Consider the following 19,323-nt stretch of genomic DNA (forward strand, 5'->3'; position numbering starts at 1 on the left):
CTACATATCTGAGGTTACCGATATTTCTCCTAACAATCTTGATTCCAGCTTGTGCTTCATCCAGTACAGCAATTCTCATGATGTACTCTGCATGTAAGTTAAATAAGCAGGGAGACAATATACAGCCTAGATGTACTCCTTTCCCGATTTGGAACCAGTCTGTTGTTCCATGTTCAGTTCTAACTGTTGCTTCTTGACCTGCATACAGGTTTCTCAGGAGGCAGATCAGGTGGTCTGGTATTACCATTTACTAAATTATCTCATGAACTTGGATCTATTTCTGGACTCTGTTATATTCTATCTGTTTATGTTTCAGTTCAGTTCAGTTCACTCAGTCGTGTCTGACTCTTTGCGACCCCATGAATTGCAGCATGCCAGGCCTCCCTGTCCATCACCAACTCTCGGAGTTCACTCAAACTCACGTCCATCGAGTCAGTGATGCCATCCAGCCATCTCATCCTCTGTTGTCCCCTTCTCCTCCTGCCCCCAATCTCTCCCAGCATTAGAGTCTTTTCCAATGAGTCAACTCTTCACATGAGGTGGCCAAAGTACTGGAGTTTCAGCTTTAGCCATTCCTTCCAAAGAACACCCAGGACCAATCTCCTTTAGAATGGATTGGTTGGATCCTCTTGCAGTCCAAGGGACTCTCAAGAGTCTTCTCCAACACCACAGTTCAAAAGCATCAATTCTTCGGAGCTCAGCTTTCTTCACAGTCCAACTCTCACATCCATACATGACCACTGGAAAAACCACAGCCTTGACTAGACGGACCTTTGTTGGCAAAGTAAGGTCTCTGCTTTTGAATATGGTATCTAGGTTGGTTATGACTTTCCTTCCAAGGAGTAAGCGTCTTTTAATTTCATGGCTGCAGTCACCATCTGCAGTGATTTTGGAGCCCCAAAAAATAAAGTCTGACACTGTTTCCACTGTTTCCCCATCTATTTCCCATGAAGTGATAGGACCAGATGCCTATTCATGTATGCTGCTGCTGCTGCTGCTTCTAAGTCACTTCAGTTTTGTCCGACTCTGTGCAACCCCATAGACGGCAGCCCACTAGGCTCCTCTGTCCCTGGGATTCTCCAGGCAACAATACTGGAGTGGGTTGCCATTTCCTTCTCCAATGCATGAAAGTGAAAAGTGAAGGTGAAGTCGCTCAGTCGTGCCTGACTCTTAACGACCCCATGGACTTCAGCCTACCAGGCTCCTCCATCCATGGGATTTTCCAGGCAAGAGTACTGGAGTGGGTTGCCATTGCCTTCTCCACTGTTGATGTATCAGTTCAATTCAGTTCAGTCGCTCAGTCGTGTCCAACTCTTTGTGACCCCATGAATCACAGCACTCCAGGCCTCCCTGTCCATCACCAACTCCCAGAGTTCACTCAAACTCACGTCCATCGAGTCAGTGATGCCATCCAGCCATCTCATCCTCTGTCGTCTCCTTTTCCTCCTGCCCCTAATCCCTCCCAGCATCAGAGTCTTATTGCAGCTTTAAAATACGTTTAAGATTCTAGTGGGACTCTTTCATCCTCTTTCTTTTCAAAACTTTCCCAGCCATTTTTTTCAAGTTTATTTCCACATAAACCTTAGAATCACCTTAAGTATTCCCATATACACAGGTGGTATTTTAAACTGGACTATATAAAACTTACTGATTAACTTAAAGATTCCAATAACTTCTGACTGTTGATGCTCTCTATTCAAAATAAGATAATGACTTTACGTTCTGAAATATGCTTGGAAGTTTAAATTGTATTTGGAATTACCTGTTTTTTTCCTCTCCACAGACAGGTTTCTTTATTTCAGACCTGTCCCTCATGTAACCCAACTCTGGTTTTGCTCCCATTTCTACACAACCTTGTCGATCTGTCTGGCCTCAAAATTCCCACTGCAGGCCTGTCCTCTCTATCATGTGAATTCTGATTCTGACATGTTGTCTCTAAGCTCCTGTTTCAAAACTGCCTAACACTGAAAAGAACGGCATCTTGATTAAGGTTTCAGTTTTTAGTTGTTAAAATTACTTTGCTGGAAAGGCAAGAGAAGCACTATCAAAAATGCTTCTGTATGGATAAGGATCAAAAGAGAATCAGATTTTTAAAATATCTGGTTATAATATGTAATAATAGTCTAGGAAAATATGGTACTATTCTGAGGTTTCATTTCTTAAAAAATACTTTGACTCTTCTATAATATACAATATGTTTTTCAGATATGAAATAATTCACAATAGTTTCCAGAGTTATCCTTTGCTATTTGCTTATTAGAAAGCACACAAAAAAATGGTTATTCTGTGTTTTGGAAGCCCAAATGTTATTAACAATTTTAGCTGTAATTTTTTGGAGACTCTCTAAAGTGATGCACAATTCTCCAAATATTATATTTTGGAAATTTAAAAATTATCTTTGCAAGTAAGGATTAAAATACATTTTTAAATAAAATGATAATCAGAGGAGGAAATACTCACCTTTTGCCATTTAAGTTCTTGTGTCTCCATGATAATTTTAGCAATATGCTCTTCATACTGAGTTTCTGCTTCCTAAGTCAAAAAGAAGAAAAATGCTAGTAAATGAGGACTTGAAAATTTCTAGTTTTGGATCATTCTAAAGAGAAAGAGATCAGAAGAGATAAGAAAAAACAACAACCTCCCACCCTTACAACAAGAAAAAAAAGTTGGAAATTTTGCAAGTTAAATAGTTAAATCCATCAGAGTACTGAGGTCCCATATCAACCAAGTAATCCAAAATCTGGACTGAGACAGGTGCCTGCAGGGAGAAAAGAACCACAGCATTTGCTTACCTGGGACATAAGCCACTGAGTACTGATAAGAAAACTCAGCTACAAGTCCTTAATACATTTCTAAAGGCAGAGCATGGGCTGGTGTAAGAAGATGAATCTCCTGACGGCTAGAGAAATAAGGAGGTTAATGCTTTCTGACAGGTTTTTCTTCCATGAAACCCACCAGGTGCTTACAGAGAAGGAAAGAAAGAATCTGAGAAAACTTTCCCCCTGTGGTACTGGTTGGAGAGGAGAACAGCAGTCACAAGCCATCTTCCCTAAATCTACTACAGACCAAAAACTTAATCTGCGGGGGAAAGGACAACCAAAAGTACATCTAAGGACACTAGCGGAAAACCTCTGTAGCTAGGAAAAGGAATCAACCAACAACACTAAAAACTTACTTAGACAAGACTATCTTTTTTATCTCCTAGAAAGAACAAAACCCTTAATCTACAGGGGGTAGGGCAATAAAAACTGTAGCATGAGAGCACTTGTGGAAACCCAATGAAGCTGAGAGAAGGCTACAAAAATAAAACAACAGTTCTATCACTGGGGCAGGGGAAGGAATACATGCTAGACCTACCATTAAATACTGAAAAGGGATCAGAATTCTAGTGAAGGCTTCACCTTGAGAATCAGGTTCACCAAAGACGGAGGGCTTAATAGAAACATCAGAAAATGCTCCTATTCCCTACCTGACACCACCACCCAACTAATTAGGGTCAAGTTAAAAACAGTAAGATATAGCTGGAAGAGCTGCAAAAACAGACCCTCTCTGGGAAACAGCACAAAGAGACCTAAAATCCAGGGAGGGAGTCTAAAGTCAACCAGGAAGCAGTTATTTAGAAAAGCTCTGATTCTGTTTAAAATATTGTAATATTCTTGAATTTGTCCACATGATAAACACAAGTATCACTAGAGAAATCTGAAGCTTCTATCGGAAACTTTGACAGGTAGACTTGAAAGGGGACTGGTGGAGTGTTAAAGGACTGTCACCACACACACACATTCATCACACACACATACACACTCACACACAGCTCTTCTGCAAAGACTGAGAGGTTTTCTTGTTTGTTTTGCTTCCAGGTATTTTAGGCTTCCTCTGTCAGTCAAAGCACTAGCCGATCACTAAGCTAAGAACATGACACACGTGACAAAAACTGAAGACTTAAAATTATTTCAGAAAAGTCATTACACAGAGACAAAAACAAGCAGCAACCCTGTAGAGAAGAAGGAATCTTATTTCCAGAGTTGTCACATACTCAAAATGCCCATTTCTCAACAAAAAATTATACGGCATCCAGGTAAACAGAAGAGTGATTCATACACACGAAACAAACAAACAAACAAACAATTTAAAAGTAACTGTTCCTGAGCAAATGCAGACAAAGGACCTAGACAGACTTTAAATCAATAATTTTAAATATGTCCAAAATGCTAAAAGAAACCATGTACAGAAGTTCTATAGCCATTAAAAAGTTAAGAGAATGCTACAAACAAGTTTATGCTCATAAATGTGACAACTTACAGAGACAGACCAATTATTCCAAAACAACAAACTACCAAACCTCAACTAAGGAGATAAACAAAATCTTCAACAGCTCGATAACCATAAATTCAAAAGCTCCTAAAAAAGAAATTTCTTTCTTAGGAAACACCTTTTCTTTAAGTGTGAACATTTAGGCTATTCCATGCATATTATTTATTTTTGATACTTGGTACTTAATCAAACCAAGAAACCCTCTGAAAGAGTGATTAATACTGTACTAGACAATATGAAAAACTGAATTGAGCCATTTCGTAGGAGGTGGATATGAGTTTGAAAAGGAGAATAAAAGTACCCAGTTACAGTTTTGGCTACTTGGACAAGAGCCTGCTATATATACTACGTCCCTAAATCTGTTCAGGGTCAAGAATTGAAGAGGCCTGACCAATACACAGTCCATTGTGTAAAACTACAGCCTGAAGCAAGTACTTTAAAAAAAGCATGTCACTTTCTAAAGGTTATAAAGAGTAAATAAACCAGCAAATTACTCCTTTTATTGTTTTTGTAAAAACAATAAAATCCTTGTAGTCCTAAGGCAGCTAATAAAAAATAAACACTTTAAGGTTTAGTTTTTAAAACCTTTTTTAAGGTTATATATTCTTGGATATTTTATTGAAGTTTCATATGGGATTTCCTTACCAAATTTATCATATTTTTTTCTCATTGACAATTTAATAAGAATTGTTATTAATGATTTTTGAAAACTTCATTCATTTTGAAGAATGAATAAAAGTGAAAAGTTCAAATAAAATGTAAATAATAATTTTTAATAAAAAGCAATAAGTTATATCGAAATCCTAACATAGTGGAAGTATATTATAATGTTATCTTTCAGCATAGTGGATAACACTCATTTTCCCAGTTTTCCATGTAGTTCAAGATACAGATTCTACAAATCATTATAACTGCAAAAGGGTTATGACAGCACAACTAATTTTATGGGGAACTGGAATGCTGCTTAATGTTATTTACCATATTGCATGCATGTTCAGTTGGTCAGTTAGGTATGACTTTTTTGACCCCAAGGATTGTAGCCCACCAGGCTCCTCTGTCCATGGGATTATCCCAGCAAGAATTACACCATTAATTATCCAGTTTCCTTCCTACTAATACCTTATCAAATCATTGCTTTTTTTTTGGCTGCGCCCCACCAAAACATCAAATGGCCCAAAAATGAAAAAAAGAGACAACAGAAACAGATCTACGGGTCCATATATTTGAGTTTATAGGTATTGTTGTTATTCAATCACTAAGTTGTGTCTAATTCTTTGCAACCCCATATACTGCATCATGCCAGGCTTCCCAGTCCTTCACTATCTCCCAGAGTTTGCTCAAACTCACACCTATTGAGTCAGTGACGCTATCCAACCATCTCCTCCTTTGTTGCTGCCTTCTCCTGCCCTCAATCTTTCCCAGAATTAGGGTCTTTTTCCAATGAGTCAGCTCTTCCCATCAGGTGGTATTGAAGCTTCAGTCCAATGAATATTCAGAGGATATATTATTCTTTAGGACTGACTGGTTTGATCTCCTTGCTGTCCAAGTAACTCTCAAGAGTCTTCTCCAGTACCACAGTTTGAAAGCATCAATTCTTGCCTTCTTTACGGTCGAATTCGCACATCGATACATTACTACTGGAAAAACCATAGCTTTAGCTCTACGAACCTTTGTTGGCAAAGTGATGTCTCTGCTTTTTAATATGTTGTCTAGATTTGTCTGTCACAGCTTTCCTTCCAAGGAGCATGCGTCTTTTAATTTCATGGCTGCAGTCACTGTCTACAGTGATTTGATTTTGGAGCCCAAGAAGATAAAATTTGTTACTGTTTCCACTTTTTCCCCATCTATTTTCCATGAAGTGGTGGGACTGGATGCCATCATCTTAGTTCTTTGAACGTTGAGTTTTAAGCCAGATTTTTCACTCGCTTCTTTCACTCTTATCAGGAGCTCTTTAGTTCCTCTTTGCTTTATTCCGTTAGAGTGATATCATCTGCATATCCGAGGTTGTTGATATTTCTCCCAATAATCTTGACTCCAGCTTTTGAGTCAGCCTGGCATTTTGCATGATGTACCTTGCATATAAGTTAAATATGCAGGGTGACAATATACAGCCTTGATGTACTCCTTTCCCAATTCTGAACCAATCCATTGTTCCATGTCTGATTCTAACTATTCCTTCTTGACCTGCATACAGGTTTCTCAGGAGACAGGTAAGGTGGTATGGTATTCCCATTTCTTTAAGATTTTTCCACAGTTTGTTGTTGATTCACACAGTCAAAGGCTTTAGCATAGTCAATGAAACAGAAGATGTTTCTCTGGAATTCACTTGCTTTTTCTGTGATCCAACGGATGTCAGCAACTTGATCTCTTTTTCCTCACCTTTTCTAAATCCAGCTTGTACATCTAGACGTGCTCAGTTCACGTACTGCTGAAGCCTACCTTGAAGGATTTTGAGCATTACCTTGCTAGCACATGAAATGAGCACAACTGTGCCCTAGTTTGAACATTCTTTGGCACTGTCTGTCTTTGGGATTGGAATGAAAACTGACCTTTTCCAGTCCTGTGGCCACTGCTGAGTTTTCCAAATTTGCTGGCATATTGAGTGTAGCACTTTCACAGCATCATCTTTTAGGATTTGAAATAGCTCAGCTGGAATTCAATCACTAACACTAGCTTTGTTCATAATAATGCTTCCTGAGGCCCACTTGACTTCACATTCCAGGATGTTTGGCTCTAGATGAGTGACCACACCATCAGAGTGTGTTGTTTAGTTGCTAAGTCATATCTGACTCTTTGTGACCCCATGGATTGTAACCCGCCAGGCTCCTCTGTCCATGGGATCCCCCAGGCAAGAATAGTGGAGTGGATTGCCATTTCCTTCTCCAGGGAATCTTCCTGACCCAGGGACTGAACCCATGTCTCCTGCATGCAGGGAGATTCTTTACCACCTAAGCCACCAGTAAAGCTTATCTGGGTCATTAAGACCTTTTTTGTTTAGCTCTTCTGTGTATTCTGCCACCATTTCTTAATATCTTCTGCTTCTCTTAGGTCCTTGATGTTTCTGTCCTTTACTGTGCCTATCTTTGTATGAAATGTTCCCTGGGATCTCCAATTTTCTTGCAGAAATCTCTAGTCTTTCCCATTCTATTGTTTTTCCCCATTACTTTGCATTGTTCACTTAAGGTTTTCTTATCCCTCTTTGCTATTCTCTGCAACTCTGCATTCAGTTGGGTATATCTTTCCCCTTCTCCCCTGCCTTTCGTTTCTCTTCTATTTTCAGCTATTCGTAAGGCCTCCTCAGACAGCCATTTTGCCTTCTCATATTTCTTTTTCTTGGGGGTGGTTCTTGTCACTGCTTCCTACACAATGTTACAAACCTTCATTCATAGTTCTTCAGGCATTCTGTCTACCAGATCTAATCCCTTGAATCTATTCATCACCTCTACTGTATAATCATAGGGGATTTTATTTAAGTCATACCTGAATGGCCTAGTGGTTTTCCCTACTGTCTTCAATTTAAGTGTGAATTTTGAAATAAGAAACTCATGATCTGAGCCACAGTCAGCTCCTGATCTTGTTTTTGCTGACTCTACAGAGTTTCTCCATCTTCGGCTGCAAAGAATGTAATCAATCAGATTTAAATACTGACCCTCTGGTGATGTCCATGTGTAGAGTCGTCTCTTGTGTTGTTGGAAGATGGTGTTTGCTATAACCAATGTGTTCTCTTGGCAAAACTCTGTTAGCCTTTGTGCTGGTTATTTTGTACTCCAAGGCCAAACTTGCCTGTTATTCCAGATATCTTTTGACTTCCTACTTGTGCATTCCAATCCCCTATGATAAAAAGGGTATCTTTTTTAGTGTTAGTTCTAGAAAGTCTTGTAGGTCTTCACAGAACCGTTAACTTCAGCTTCTTTGGCATTAGTGGTTGGGGCATAGACTTGGATTACTGTGATGTTGAATGGTTTGCCTTGGAAATGAACATTCTGTTGGTTTTGAGACTGCACCCAAGCACTGCATTTCAGACTCTTGTTGACTATAAGGGCTACTCCAATCCTTCTAAGGGATTCTTGCCCACATTAGTAGATATAATGGTCATCTGAATTAAAATCACCCATTCCTATCCATTTTAGTTCACTGATTCCTAAAATGTCAATGTTCACTCACGCCATCTCCTGCTTAACCATGTCCAATTTATCTTGATTCATGAACCTAACATTCTAGGTGCCTATGCAATACTGTTCTTTATAGCCTCAGATTTTACTTTCACCACCAGACACATCCACAGCTGAATGTCATTTCCACTTTGGCCCAGACTCTTCATTCTTTCTGGAGCTGTTTCTCTGCTCTTCCCCAGTGGCATACTGGACACCCACCAACCTGGGGGCTCATATTCTCGAGTCATATCTTTTTGCTTTTTCATACTGTTCATAGATATATATACTATATATAGATATAGACTTTAAATACATGAACCTATATGCAAGAAACTATATGACAATATCAATTTCAGCAGAGGAATGAAAGTTATAAAAGAAGAACCAAATGAAAATATTAGGACTGAAAATATAAGAAGGAAAATTAAGAACTCAGTAGATTGACCTAATCAGCAAACTATACAAACTAAAAATTCATTAACTGAAAGGAAGGGGAAAAAATAACCAGACTGAAATATGTACAGAAAAAGAAAAAAGAGAAGGAAAATGCAGACAAAAAATAATAATAATTATTCAGAAGATTTGAACAAGATTGACAAAGTTGACCAATTCACAGTCATTCTATATTGCACCCAAGAAACACAGAATACATATTATATTTTTTTCAAGTTCATCTCTGTTGGCCTATTCACCAAACTTGATCATACGCCTGACTAGCGAACAAAGTTCCACAAATATCAAGTGACTGAAATTATGTAAAGCTTATAATCTGACACAAAATTATCCAAAAAATCTTTTTTTAAAGTTAATAAAAAGTAAAATGAAACTCTCAAATATTTGTAGAAGTAGTAGTACACATCTAAATAATGCATGGGGCACAGAATAAATTACAATCTGAACTGAATGATAATAAAGATATAGATAATACAGTGGATGAATCTACATAAATTTGTGGGACCCAACTAAAGGCATGCTAAGAGAAAAATTTAGTCTTAAATGCTGTACATTAGAAAAGGAAAAAAGGTGAAAACTAATCAACTAAATACCATCTTTAGAAGTTCAAGACAAAAAGAACAAATTAAACAAAGGAAATAATGAAGATAAGAGTGAATAGTAATAAAACACAAAACAAACATGCAACAGAGAGAATCAAAAGGGAAAATGAATTCCTTGAAAAGAACAACGTAACTGATAAACCCTGAAAAGACTGATCTGAAATTCCTACTCATTCACAACATTTCTGCATCAGTTATTTCTTCTATGAAGCTTTCCTCATTCCCCTTAGTAAAATTAGACATTTCCTTGTCCAGACTCACAGTATATTCTGCAATCCTTTATTATTACATGGTATTATATTCTCTAAAACCTGGCATAAGTGTTCAGGAAATATTAAATGAATGATAAAATATAGTTTTGCTTGCTTATTATCTCTTTAAAATTAAAAAGAAAAGAACCATATTGATTTGTACTATAGTATTTCTTGAACTTTCAGTTTCAAAGTCTAAATTTCCTTTTACAAACTTTTTATTTTGAAATTATTTTAGACTTACAGAAGACTTATAAAGATAGTAGGGTTCATACATACCCTTCACCCAGCTTCCCTAACTTTAAATTTTACATAAGTAGGGTACATTTATCAAAGTTAAGAAAATAACATTGTTACAATATTATTGATTAAACTACAAGGTTTCTTCACATTTCACTAGTTTTTCCACCAATATCTGTTTCAGGATATGATACGGGACATCATGTTATGGTTAATCATGTCTCCTTAGACTCCTCCAATCTGTAATAATTTCTCTCGTTTTTTATGACCTTGCTCTGACAAACATTGATGAGATATCTTGTAGAATGTTCCACATATGGTGTTTGCCTGCTATTTTTTCATGATTAAACTAGGTTTAAAGAAGAATACCACAGCAGTAAAGTTCCCTTCTCATCACATCATATCATGAGTATCTGATGTTCACATGAATTACTGAACCACACCAATTCTTTCTGGGGATCTTAATCACTTAGTTAAGGTGGTATTTGCCAAGTTTCTCCACAGTAAACTATTTTTCCCTTTATATTTTCTATCTGTTAAAACTTAGTCCACAATCAAGGTGAGGGAAATTAAGCTCCAATTCCTAGAGAAAAGAATATTAAGCAATTTGTGAACATGTATAAAACCACCACAGTAACTTACGAAACAATTTGGGAAAGGTACTACAACTATTCTATTTCTCCTTAAAGTTTCATCCACTAATTTTAGCATTCATCTGTGGATCTTGCCTGCAGTAATTATTACTGTGATGCTTTAAGGGTGGTTTCTGTTTCTCTCCTTCCTCCTACATTTATTAATTGGGATAAAGGATTTGTCCCATCTCATTTATTTAATCATTCACTTACATTAGTAGAGTATAATGGATATTTATTTTATTCTTTGGGTTATAATCCAATACTATCATCATTTATTTTGTTGCTCAAATTCTTCCAGCTATGTTCATGGGAATTCTTTCAGGCTGGTTTCTGTACCCTTTAGACATGCTATTTTTAAGTACCTTCTTAAAGTACCTTCCAGCACTACAAGATATCGAACTCTAGAATAAACCACTTCTCCAAGGGGTCCTGGTTCCTTTTATTAGATAATGACATTTAGAACCAAAAAGTGAGTACTATAGATGGTTCCTGCTATGGGAGTGTTGCTACTACCTACCTCTATGCCCTTTCAGCAGAGCCGGAAAATCTATGTATATAGTCTAACCAATGTGTATACATGTCTGTATTTCTGTATCTGTTTATACTAAATGAGTTCATACTGATAGCTTCAACTTTAATCCCACACCACAGAATTCATTTTAGCCTCCCACAACACATACTTATTTGTAATTTTTTCCTTCAACAGAGAAAAAAATTCTACCCAAGCTCTATAACTTGCTTAATTTGTTCAACCTTAGCATAGCTATAAGTAGTCTCAGTATTACTCCCATGAAAAATAAATCTGCCAATCAAAGAGTGTTTAATGCAAACATTTAAGCATTTCTGTCTTTAGCCTTACAGTATCAACTCAACATGACAGAGGATGAGATGGTTGGATGGCATCACCGACTTGATGGACATGAGTTTGAGCAAGGTCCAGGAGTTGGTGATGAACAGGGAAGCCTGGCGTGCTGCAGTCCTTGGGGTCGCAAAGAGTCGGACACGACTGAGCAACTGAACTGATCAACTCAACGTACATTCTCTAAAGTTCTTAAATCAGCTTCTTTTCCCATGCATGTCTTTCACTGAAGTAATGGTGTAACAGTTATATATATTTTCAGTCTGCATTCCATCCTGAAATTCTCCCCACACTCTGGTTGAACTTTTATAAAGGTTGCATATAGTATAGTTCACTGTGGTGTACAATTTTATGGATTTTGACAGAAGCATGGAGAAATCTTTCTACCATCACTGTACCATACAGAAGAGTCCATCACTCCTCAAAATTCTCTTATGCATTCCATTTATAGATAATCCCTATCCCACTCTTCAGCACCTGGCAACTATTGATTTGTTTCCCATCCCCATAGTCTTGCCTCTTCTAGAATACCATACAAATGCACTGTCTAGTATGAAGACTTACATAATTACTTCTTCCACTTAGAAAAACTTGTTCAATACTCATGATATCATTTTTGAGGCTGTTTTGGGGGGAACAGAATTCTTTTAAGCACTTTAAAGTATCATGCCACTGTCTCCTGGACTGAACAATTATTATCAAGAAGTCCACTATTAATAGTGTTATTGTTCTTTTGAAAATAATGAATCTTTTCCCACTTCTGACTGCTTTTCAGATTTCCCATTTGTGCTTTTTATTATTATTACTGAACGAAAGATTCTTCAAATTCTACAATGCTTCCCGACTCTCAGAAGTTTCACATACATGATTTTGCACTGTTTTTGTTCAGTTGGTAAGTCGTGTCCAACTCTTTGTCACCCCCACGGATTGCAGCATTCCAGGCTTCCCTGTCCTTCACTATCTCCCGGAGTTTGCTCAAATTCATGCCCATCTGGTTGGTGATGCTACCTAACTAAATCATCCTCTGCCGCCCCTTCTCTTTTTACCTTCAATCCTTCCCAGCATCTGGGTCTTTCCAGTGAATTGGCTCTTCGCATCAGATGGCCAAAGTATTAGAGTTTCAGCTTCAGCATCAGTCCTTCCATTGAATATTCAGGGTTGATTTCCCTTAGAATTGACTGATCTGATCTCCTTGCAGTCCAAGGGACTCTCAAGAGTCTTCTCCAGCACCACAGTTCAAAAGCACCAATTCTTCAGCGCTCAGCTTACTTTATGATCCAACTCTCACATCTGTACATTACTAGAAAAACCATAGCTTTGACTACATGGACCTTTGTTGGCAAAGTGATAGCTCTGCTTTTTTAATACACTGTCTAGGTTTGTCATGGCTTTCCTTCCAAGAAGCAAGTGTCTTTTTCACATAACCTCATAATAATCCTTTTTTTTCACCTACCCCGTATGTCCCTCCTCCTCCCTTTCCTATCCCTACTAGTAACCACTAGTTTGTTCTCTTTATCTATGAGTCAACTTTTCTGTTTTATTCACTAGTCTGTTGGGATTCCCTCATAGCTCAGTTGGTAAAGAATCCGCCTACAATGCAGGAGACCCCAGTTCAATTCCTAGGCCAGGAAGATCCGCTGGAGAAGGGATAGGCTACCCACTCCGGTATTCTTGGGCTTCCCTTGTGGCTCAGCTGGTAAAGAATCCATCTGCAATGCTGGGTTCAGTCCCTGGGTTGGGAAGATCCCCTGGAGAGGGAAAGGCTACCCACTCCAGTATTCTGGCCTGGAGAATTCCATGGACTATACAGTCCACGGGGTCACAAAGAGTCAGATACGACTGAGCGACTTTCACACACACAGTAATCTGTTGTAATTTTTAGATTCCACATTTAAGTCGCATCATATGGTATTTGACTTTCTCTAACTTATTTCATTTTGCATAATACCTTCCATCTACGTTGCTGCAAACAGCAAAATTTCATTTTTCATGGATTAGTAGTATTCCATTGTAGTAGTATTCCAATGCAGGAGACCTGGGTTCGATCCCTTCGTTGGGAAGATACCCTGGAGAAGGAAATGGCTACCCACTCCAGTATTCTTGCCTGGAGAATTACATGAACAAAGGAGCCTGATGGGCTACAGTCGATGGGGTCGCAGAGTCGGACTCAACTGAGCAACTAACATTTTCACTTTTAGTATTCCATTGTACATCCATTGTGGCTACGTCAATTTACATTCCCACCAACAGTGCATGAGGATTCCCTATTTTCCACATCCTTGCCAGCATTTGTTATTTGTGTTCTATTTGATGACAGCCATTCTGATGGGTATGAATCAGTGTGGTTTTGATTTGCATTTCCCTAATGATTAGCAATGTTGAGCATCTTTTCATGTGCCTGTTGGCCATCTGCATATCCTCCTTAGAAAAATATCTACTCAGTTCTCCTGCCTATTTTTAAACAGGTTGTTTGTTTTACTGATGTTGAGTTATATGACCTGTTTATATATTTTGGATATTAACCCCTTATTGGTCATATCACTTGCAAATATCTTCTCCTTTACAGCAATGGTTAGAGGAACTTCTCTAGGAGAAAAAAGAAGAGGCCACAACTGGAAACAAGAAAATTAGGAAATGAAAAAGCTCATCAGTAAAGGGAAAGAAACAGTAAAGGTAGAAAATCATCCACATACAAAGTTAGTAGGGTGTTGAAAGACAAAAGTAGCAAAATTATTTATATCCACAATAAGCAATTGAGGGATACACAAAACAATTAGATGCAAAATATGCTATTAACAACAGCAATAATTAGGGGAGTAGAGTATAAATGTAGGGTTTTAAAAATGCATTTGAAATTAAAAGATGAGTAAATTAAAACAATCATGAATACATACAAATTGCTATACAAAAACTTCATAGTAAACCACAAACCAAAAATCTGTAATAGATATACACCAGAAAAAGAAATGCAAACATAACTCTAAGGATAGTCATCAAATCACAAAAGAATAAAGAGGGAGAAAGGCTTATAAACGAAATCCAAAACAATTAACAAAATGTCAGTAAGAACATATATAACAATAATTACCTTAAATGTAATGAACTAAATGTTCCAACCAAAAGATACAGAGTGGCTGAATGGATACAGAAACATGACCCATATATACATCATCTATAAAAGACTCACTTCATATCTAAAGACACAAATATAAACTCAAAGTGAGGGGACGGAAAAAGGCATCACATGCAAACAGAAACCTAAAGAAGGCCAGAGCAGCAATACTTATATCAGACAAAATAGACTTTAAAATGAAGAGACAAAGAATGACACTACATAGATCAAGAGATCAATCAAAGAAGATATAACAAGTATAAATATATATGCACCTAATATAGGAACACCTCAATATATAAGAAATATTAACAGACATAAAAAAGAAATCAACAGCAACACAATAATAGTAGGGGACTTTATTCAGAAAAGATACTATTTTAAGCTAGTTTTATAAAAAGTTGTTTTCAATACTTATCCAAGATGTCTATTTTTTAAAGCATAATTTCTTCTTTGTTTAATAGACTTTTGTTATATTGGTTGAAAGTAGCTTTATATATAGGATGAACACTGTGGTAATTAAATTTTCTTATTATGACAACAAATTTCAATATTTTAAAATCTTAAAACTGTTTCAGATTATTTTTTTACTCCTACTTATACTTTATTTCCAGGAAGTCACCAAATTTTACTGATTCTCTCTACAGTAGAGAGAATCTACCCTCAGTTACATGTAAGTCCTAATTACTTCATCCCTATATCATTATTACAATGATTAAGAATTTATCTTTTTCATCTTAGAATCTTACCAACTCAAATCTAACACAGAGCTGATAACTTGTTCTGCAAATTCAGAGTCTCAGAAATGAAATGCTTTTAAGGGCTTTTGTCCAATACAAATCTCCTGCTAAAACCAAACATCTTTTACAATTTAATACTAGATATCCCCTTACTAAAAATCTCAGGGTTATCATTTTTAAAAACAGGGATATTTTATTATTTGAAGTCAAAAAACTACATATATTTATTCTGTCACTTAATCATGTTATTTGTTTATTTCATCATTTAATCATTTAATTAGTACCTATCAAAACTGTAATCTGAAGCAGCAGTTCTTTTTTTTTAATCACAGTATCCAACTGTAATGCTATCTATGCATTCCAAGGCACTCAATGCTAGCTAGCTTAAGAAATCTCTTTTATTTTTTACCTTGGTTTATAACTTCTTTTTCACCTCCAGATGTTGACTAAATCTGACCTTTTCTCTTTTACTCCCTTAGTGAGGCTAGATTTCTTTTTTCTAAATAAGAAGCTATTTTGCTGTCTTTTTCTCTCCTTAAGACAAAAAAGTAATGAACAAAATCAAGTTCTCTGACTTAACATTTTAAAAAGAAACTTACCCTTCTCATACGTAATTCTTCTAATGCTTCCAGGAAACTTGTTTTGAAATCTAATAGCTGGATAGAAAACAATGTCTCTGAAGAACTCTGAAGAGAAAAGGCGGATGACGCTGACTCGGTCTTAAAATTGTTCTCCATATTAACATTTATTTCCTGTAATATAAAAAAGTTTTAACTGAAAAAAATTTATTTAGGCTTTTCAAGTAAAAGCACAGTTATCGTAAAAATAAAACAACTTGTATCCCATAACCCTCCAGGTTTAACACTGAATAACAGTTTTGTCATCACTGTTATTCTGATCTTGATACACAAAACACTCAGCAACAATGATCCTATTCTATTTCTCGGTGGCTGAGGCTTTTTCTGTTACCTTAGTACCCTTGAGAACAAACTTTCTGCTCCTAAACACCCGAACACTGGGTTCCTAATGTTACAGACAAGGCTTGGCTCAGTACTAACCTCATCATACCAAGTCTGAGATAGATACTGTGCTTCCTAACTTTGTTTTGATATAAAGCGTTTTGTAAGGACAGTGAATACTAATGAACAAAAATGCAATCTTTAAACCCAACAAAATTGGGAAAGGAGGAATGTGGTAACTGCCTTTTGCTAAAAACCAAGGCATTTAAATGTCTTTCTCAACCCAGAAAAAAGTATGAATCAGGGTGCAAGAAGCTTTTTTTAACTTTTCATTGTAATAATTGATTCACAAGTAGTTGCAAAGAAATGTACAATGAGTCCTATGCACCATTCGCTCAGCCTCTCCTAATGTTAACATTTTGTATAGTAACAGGACAATAATAAAACTGTGTATCTGACACTGGTACAACTCAGAGAGCTTATGATTAGTTTACTGATTATACATACACTAGTTTGTGTATGTGTCTGTGTTTATAATTCTGTGAAAGTTTATTATACATACAGCTTCATTCAACTACCATTGCAATCACGATATAGAACTGTACCATCAACATAGGCTCCCTTGAGCAGCTTCTTTGTTTCCATAACCACTACACTGATCTTTTCTCTAATTTTATTATTTCCAGAATATTATATAAATGGAATCATATATCATGCAACCCACTGAGACTGGATTTTTTTTCACTCATAATAATTATACTGAGATTCATCCACATTGTTGTGTATATCAATAGTTCATTCCTGTCTACTGCTGAGCAATATTCCATGGTATAGACATATTATGGTTTAACCAGGCACTCACTGAAAGACATCTGAGTTGTTCTCAGTTTTGGCTCTTATGAATAAAGCTGCTATGAATATTCATGTACAAGTTTCTACATGAACAAATGTCTTCATTTCTTAGGGATAAGTGTCCAAGAGTGTAACTGCTGGGCTGAATAAATATTGAGTCAATTTTCAGTTTTGAAAGAAACCGTCAAACTATTTTCCAGCGTGGTTATGCCATTTTACACCCCATTTGGCAATGTACAAGTGTTCAGTTTCTCCAAAGCCCCACCACTATTTGGTATTATTACTACTTTTTATTTTAGCCATCCTGATAGGTATTATATTAGTAAATGTTCTTCAGAGAAAAGAGAACTAACAGAGTATATATATAGAAAGGTTTACTTCAAGGAATTGCTTCATGTGATTGTGGGGTCTGACAAACTGAAAATCTTTAGGACAGGCCAAAAGGCTGGAGACCCAGGAAAGAGGTAATATTGCAACCCAAGTCCAAAGGCAATCTGGAAGCAGAATTCCTTCTTCCTTAGGGAACTTCAATCTTTTTTTCTTACAACCTTCAACTGATTAGATGAGGCACATCCACATTATAAAGAGTAATTTCCTTTAGTTGAAGTCTACTGATTTAAATGTTCAATTCAGTTCAGTCGCTGAGTCGTGTCTGACTCTTTGTGACCCCATGAATGGCAGCACACCAGGCCTCCCTGTCCATCACCAACTCCCAGAGTTCACTCAGATTCATGTCCATCGAGTCAGTGATGCCATCCAGCCATCTCATCCTCTGTCGTCCCCTTGTCCTCCTGCCCCCAATCCCTCCCAGCATCAAAGTCTTTTCCAGTGAGTCAACTCTTCGCATGAGGTGGCCAAAGTATTGGAGTTTCAGCTTTCGCATCAGTCCTTCCAAAGAAATCCCAGGGCTGATCTCCTTCAGAATGGACTGGTTGGATCTCCTTGCAGTCCAGGGGACTCTCAAGAGTCTTCTCCAACACCACAGTTCAAAAGCATCAATTCTTCGGTGCTCAGCCTTCTTCACAGTCCAACTCTCATACATGACCACTGGAAAAACCATAGCCTTGACTAGACGGACCTTAGTCGGCAAAGTAATGTCTCTGCTTTTGAATATGCTATCTAGGTTGGTCATAACTTTTCTTCCAAGGAACAAGCGTCTTCCAATTTAAATGTTGATCTCATCTAAAAACTATCTTCACAGATACAGATGTCTGACCAAGTATCTGGGTACTGTGACACAGCCAACTTGACGAAAAAATTAACCATCACAATTGTGTATGTAAGAAACTTTCTAAAAGGCAAACTTCCATTCCTAAAAATAATAGGCTATGTTATTTGGATTAACAGTCCAACTAAAAACAATTAACAATTCCAAATAAAACATTTTTAAAATCTTAAAAGTATCAAAGACCTAGCCAGTGGGATTGACTGATGGACTGCATATAAGGTGAGACAGAGAGGAGTCAAGGATAATTTTGAAGTTTTTGGCCTGAGCACCACCTGGGTAGACTGAGCAGTGGAGGGAAGACTGCAGGCTGGAGCATTTGGGGAAGCAGGGCTGTCAAGTTCAGGAGCTCAGTTTTGCACATGGGTTTTGGATGTCCAAATGGAGCGGAGAGCAAGGTAAGCAGATATGTGCTCTGGAGATGAGGAGGAGTGGTTCCACAACTTGTGGTGATGTGTCAAGAGATATCAGTAAGAAGAGGGCAATGTGAACTTCTTTTATCTTCAAGTTTCCCATTATTCCCTCTTAACAGATATGCAGTATTCCATTCCATTTCAGTATTCCATACCATTTCAGTATTCCATTCCATTTCAGTATTCCATTCCATTTCAGTTTTCCATTCTATTGCTAATTCTTGTGTTCAGGTGAAGGCTTTTAGACAAATGGTTGTTCAGAAATAAAAGTTAACACTTAAAGGACACATACTACCTGCCAGGAGGGGGTCTCAGCTCATAATATGTATTATTATAACTCAATCCTCAAACGGAGAAGGCAATGACACCCCACTCCAGTACTCTTGCCTGGAAAATCCCATGGATGGAGGAGCCTGGTAGGCTGCAGTCCATGGGGTCGCTAAGAGTCGGGCACAACTGAGCGACTTCACTTTCGCTTTTCACTTTCATGCATTGGAGAAGGAATGGCAACCCA

At 37.3% G+C, this 19,323-nt stretch overlaps 1 protein-coding gene across 1 annotated transcript in view; it reads right to left on the reverse strand.

Moving 5' to 3' along the window:
• The window catches only part of CCDC73 (coiled-coil domain containing 73), a 110,220-nt gene extending 94,123 nt beyond the window's left edge, over positions 1-16,097 (reverse strand). Inside the window, exons 1-2 of the mRNA XM_068988257.1 lie at positions 15,960-16,097; positions 2,461-2,532 (exon numbers count right to left, since the gene is read on the reverse strand). Coding sequence (XP_068844358.1) covers positions 2,461-2,532; positions 15,960-16,097 — 210 coding nt within the window. The remainder of the gene's footprint in view (positions 1-2,460; positions 2,533-15,959) is intronic.
• Positions 16,098-19,323: the final 3,226 nt, after the last annotated feature.

This window comes from Capricornis sumatraensis, chromosome 16, assembly GCF_032405125.1.
Source record: "Capricornis sumatraensis isolate serow.1 chromosome 16, serow.2, whole genome shotgun sequence".
NCBI lineage: Eukaryota > Metazoa > Chordata > Mammalia > Artiodactyla > Bovidae > Capricornis > Capricornis sumatraensis.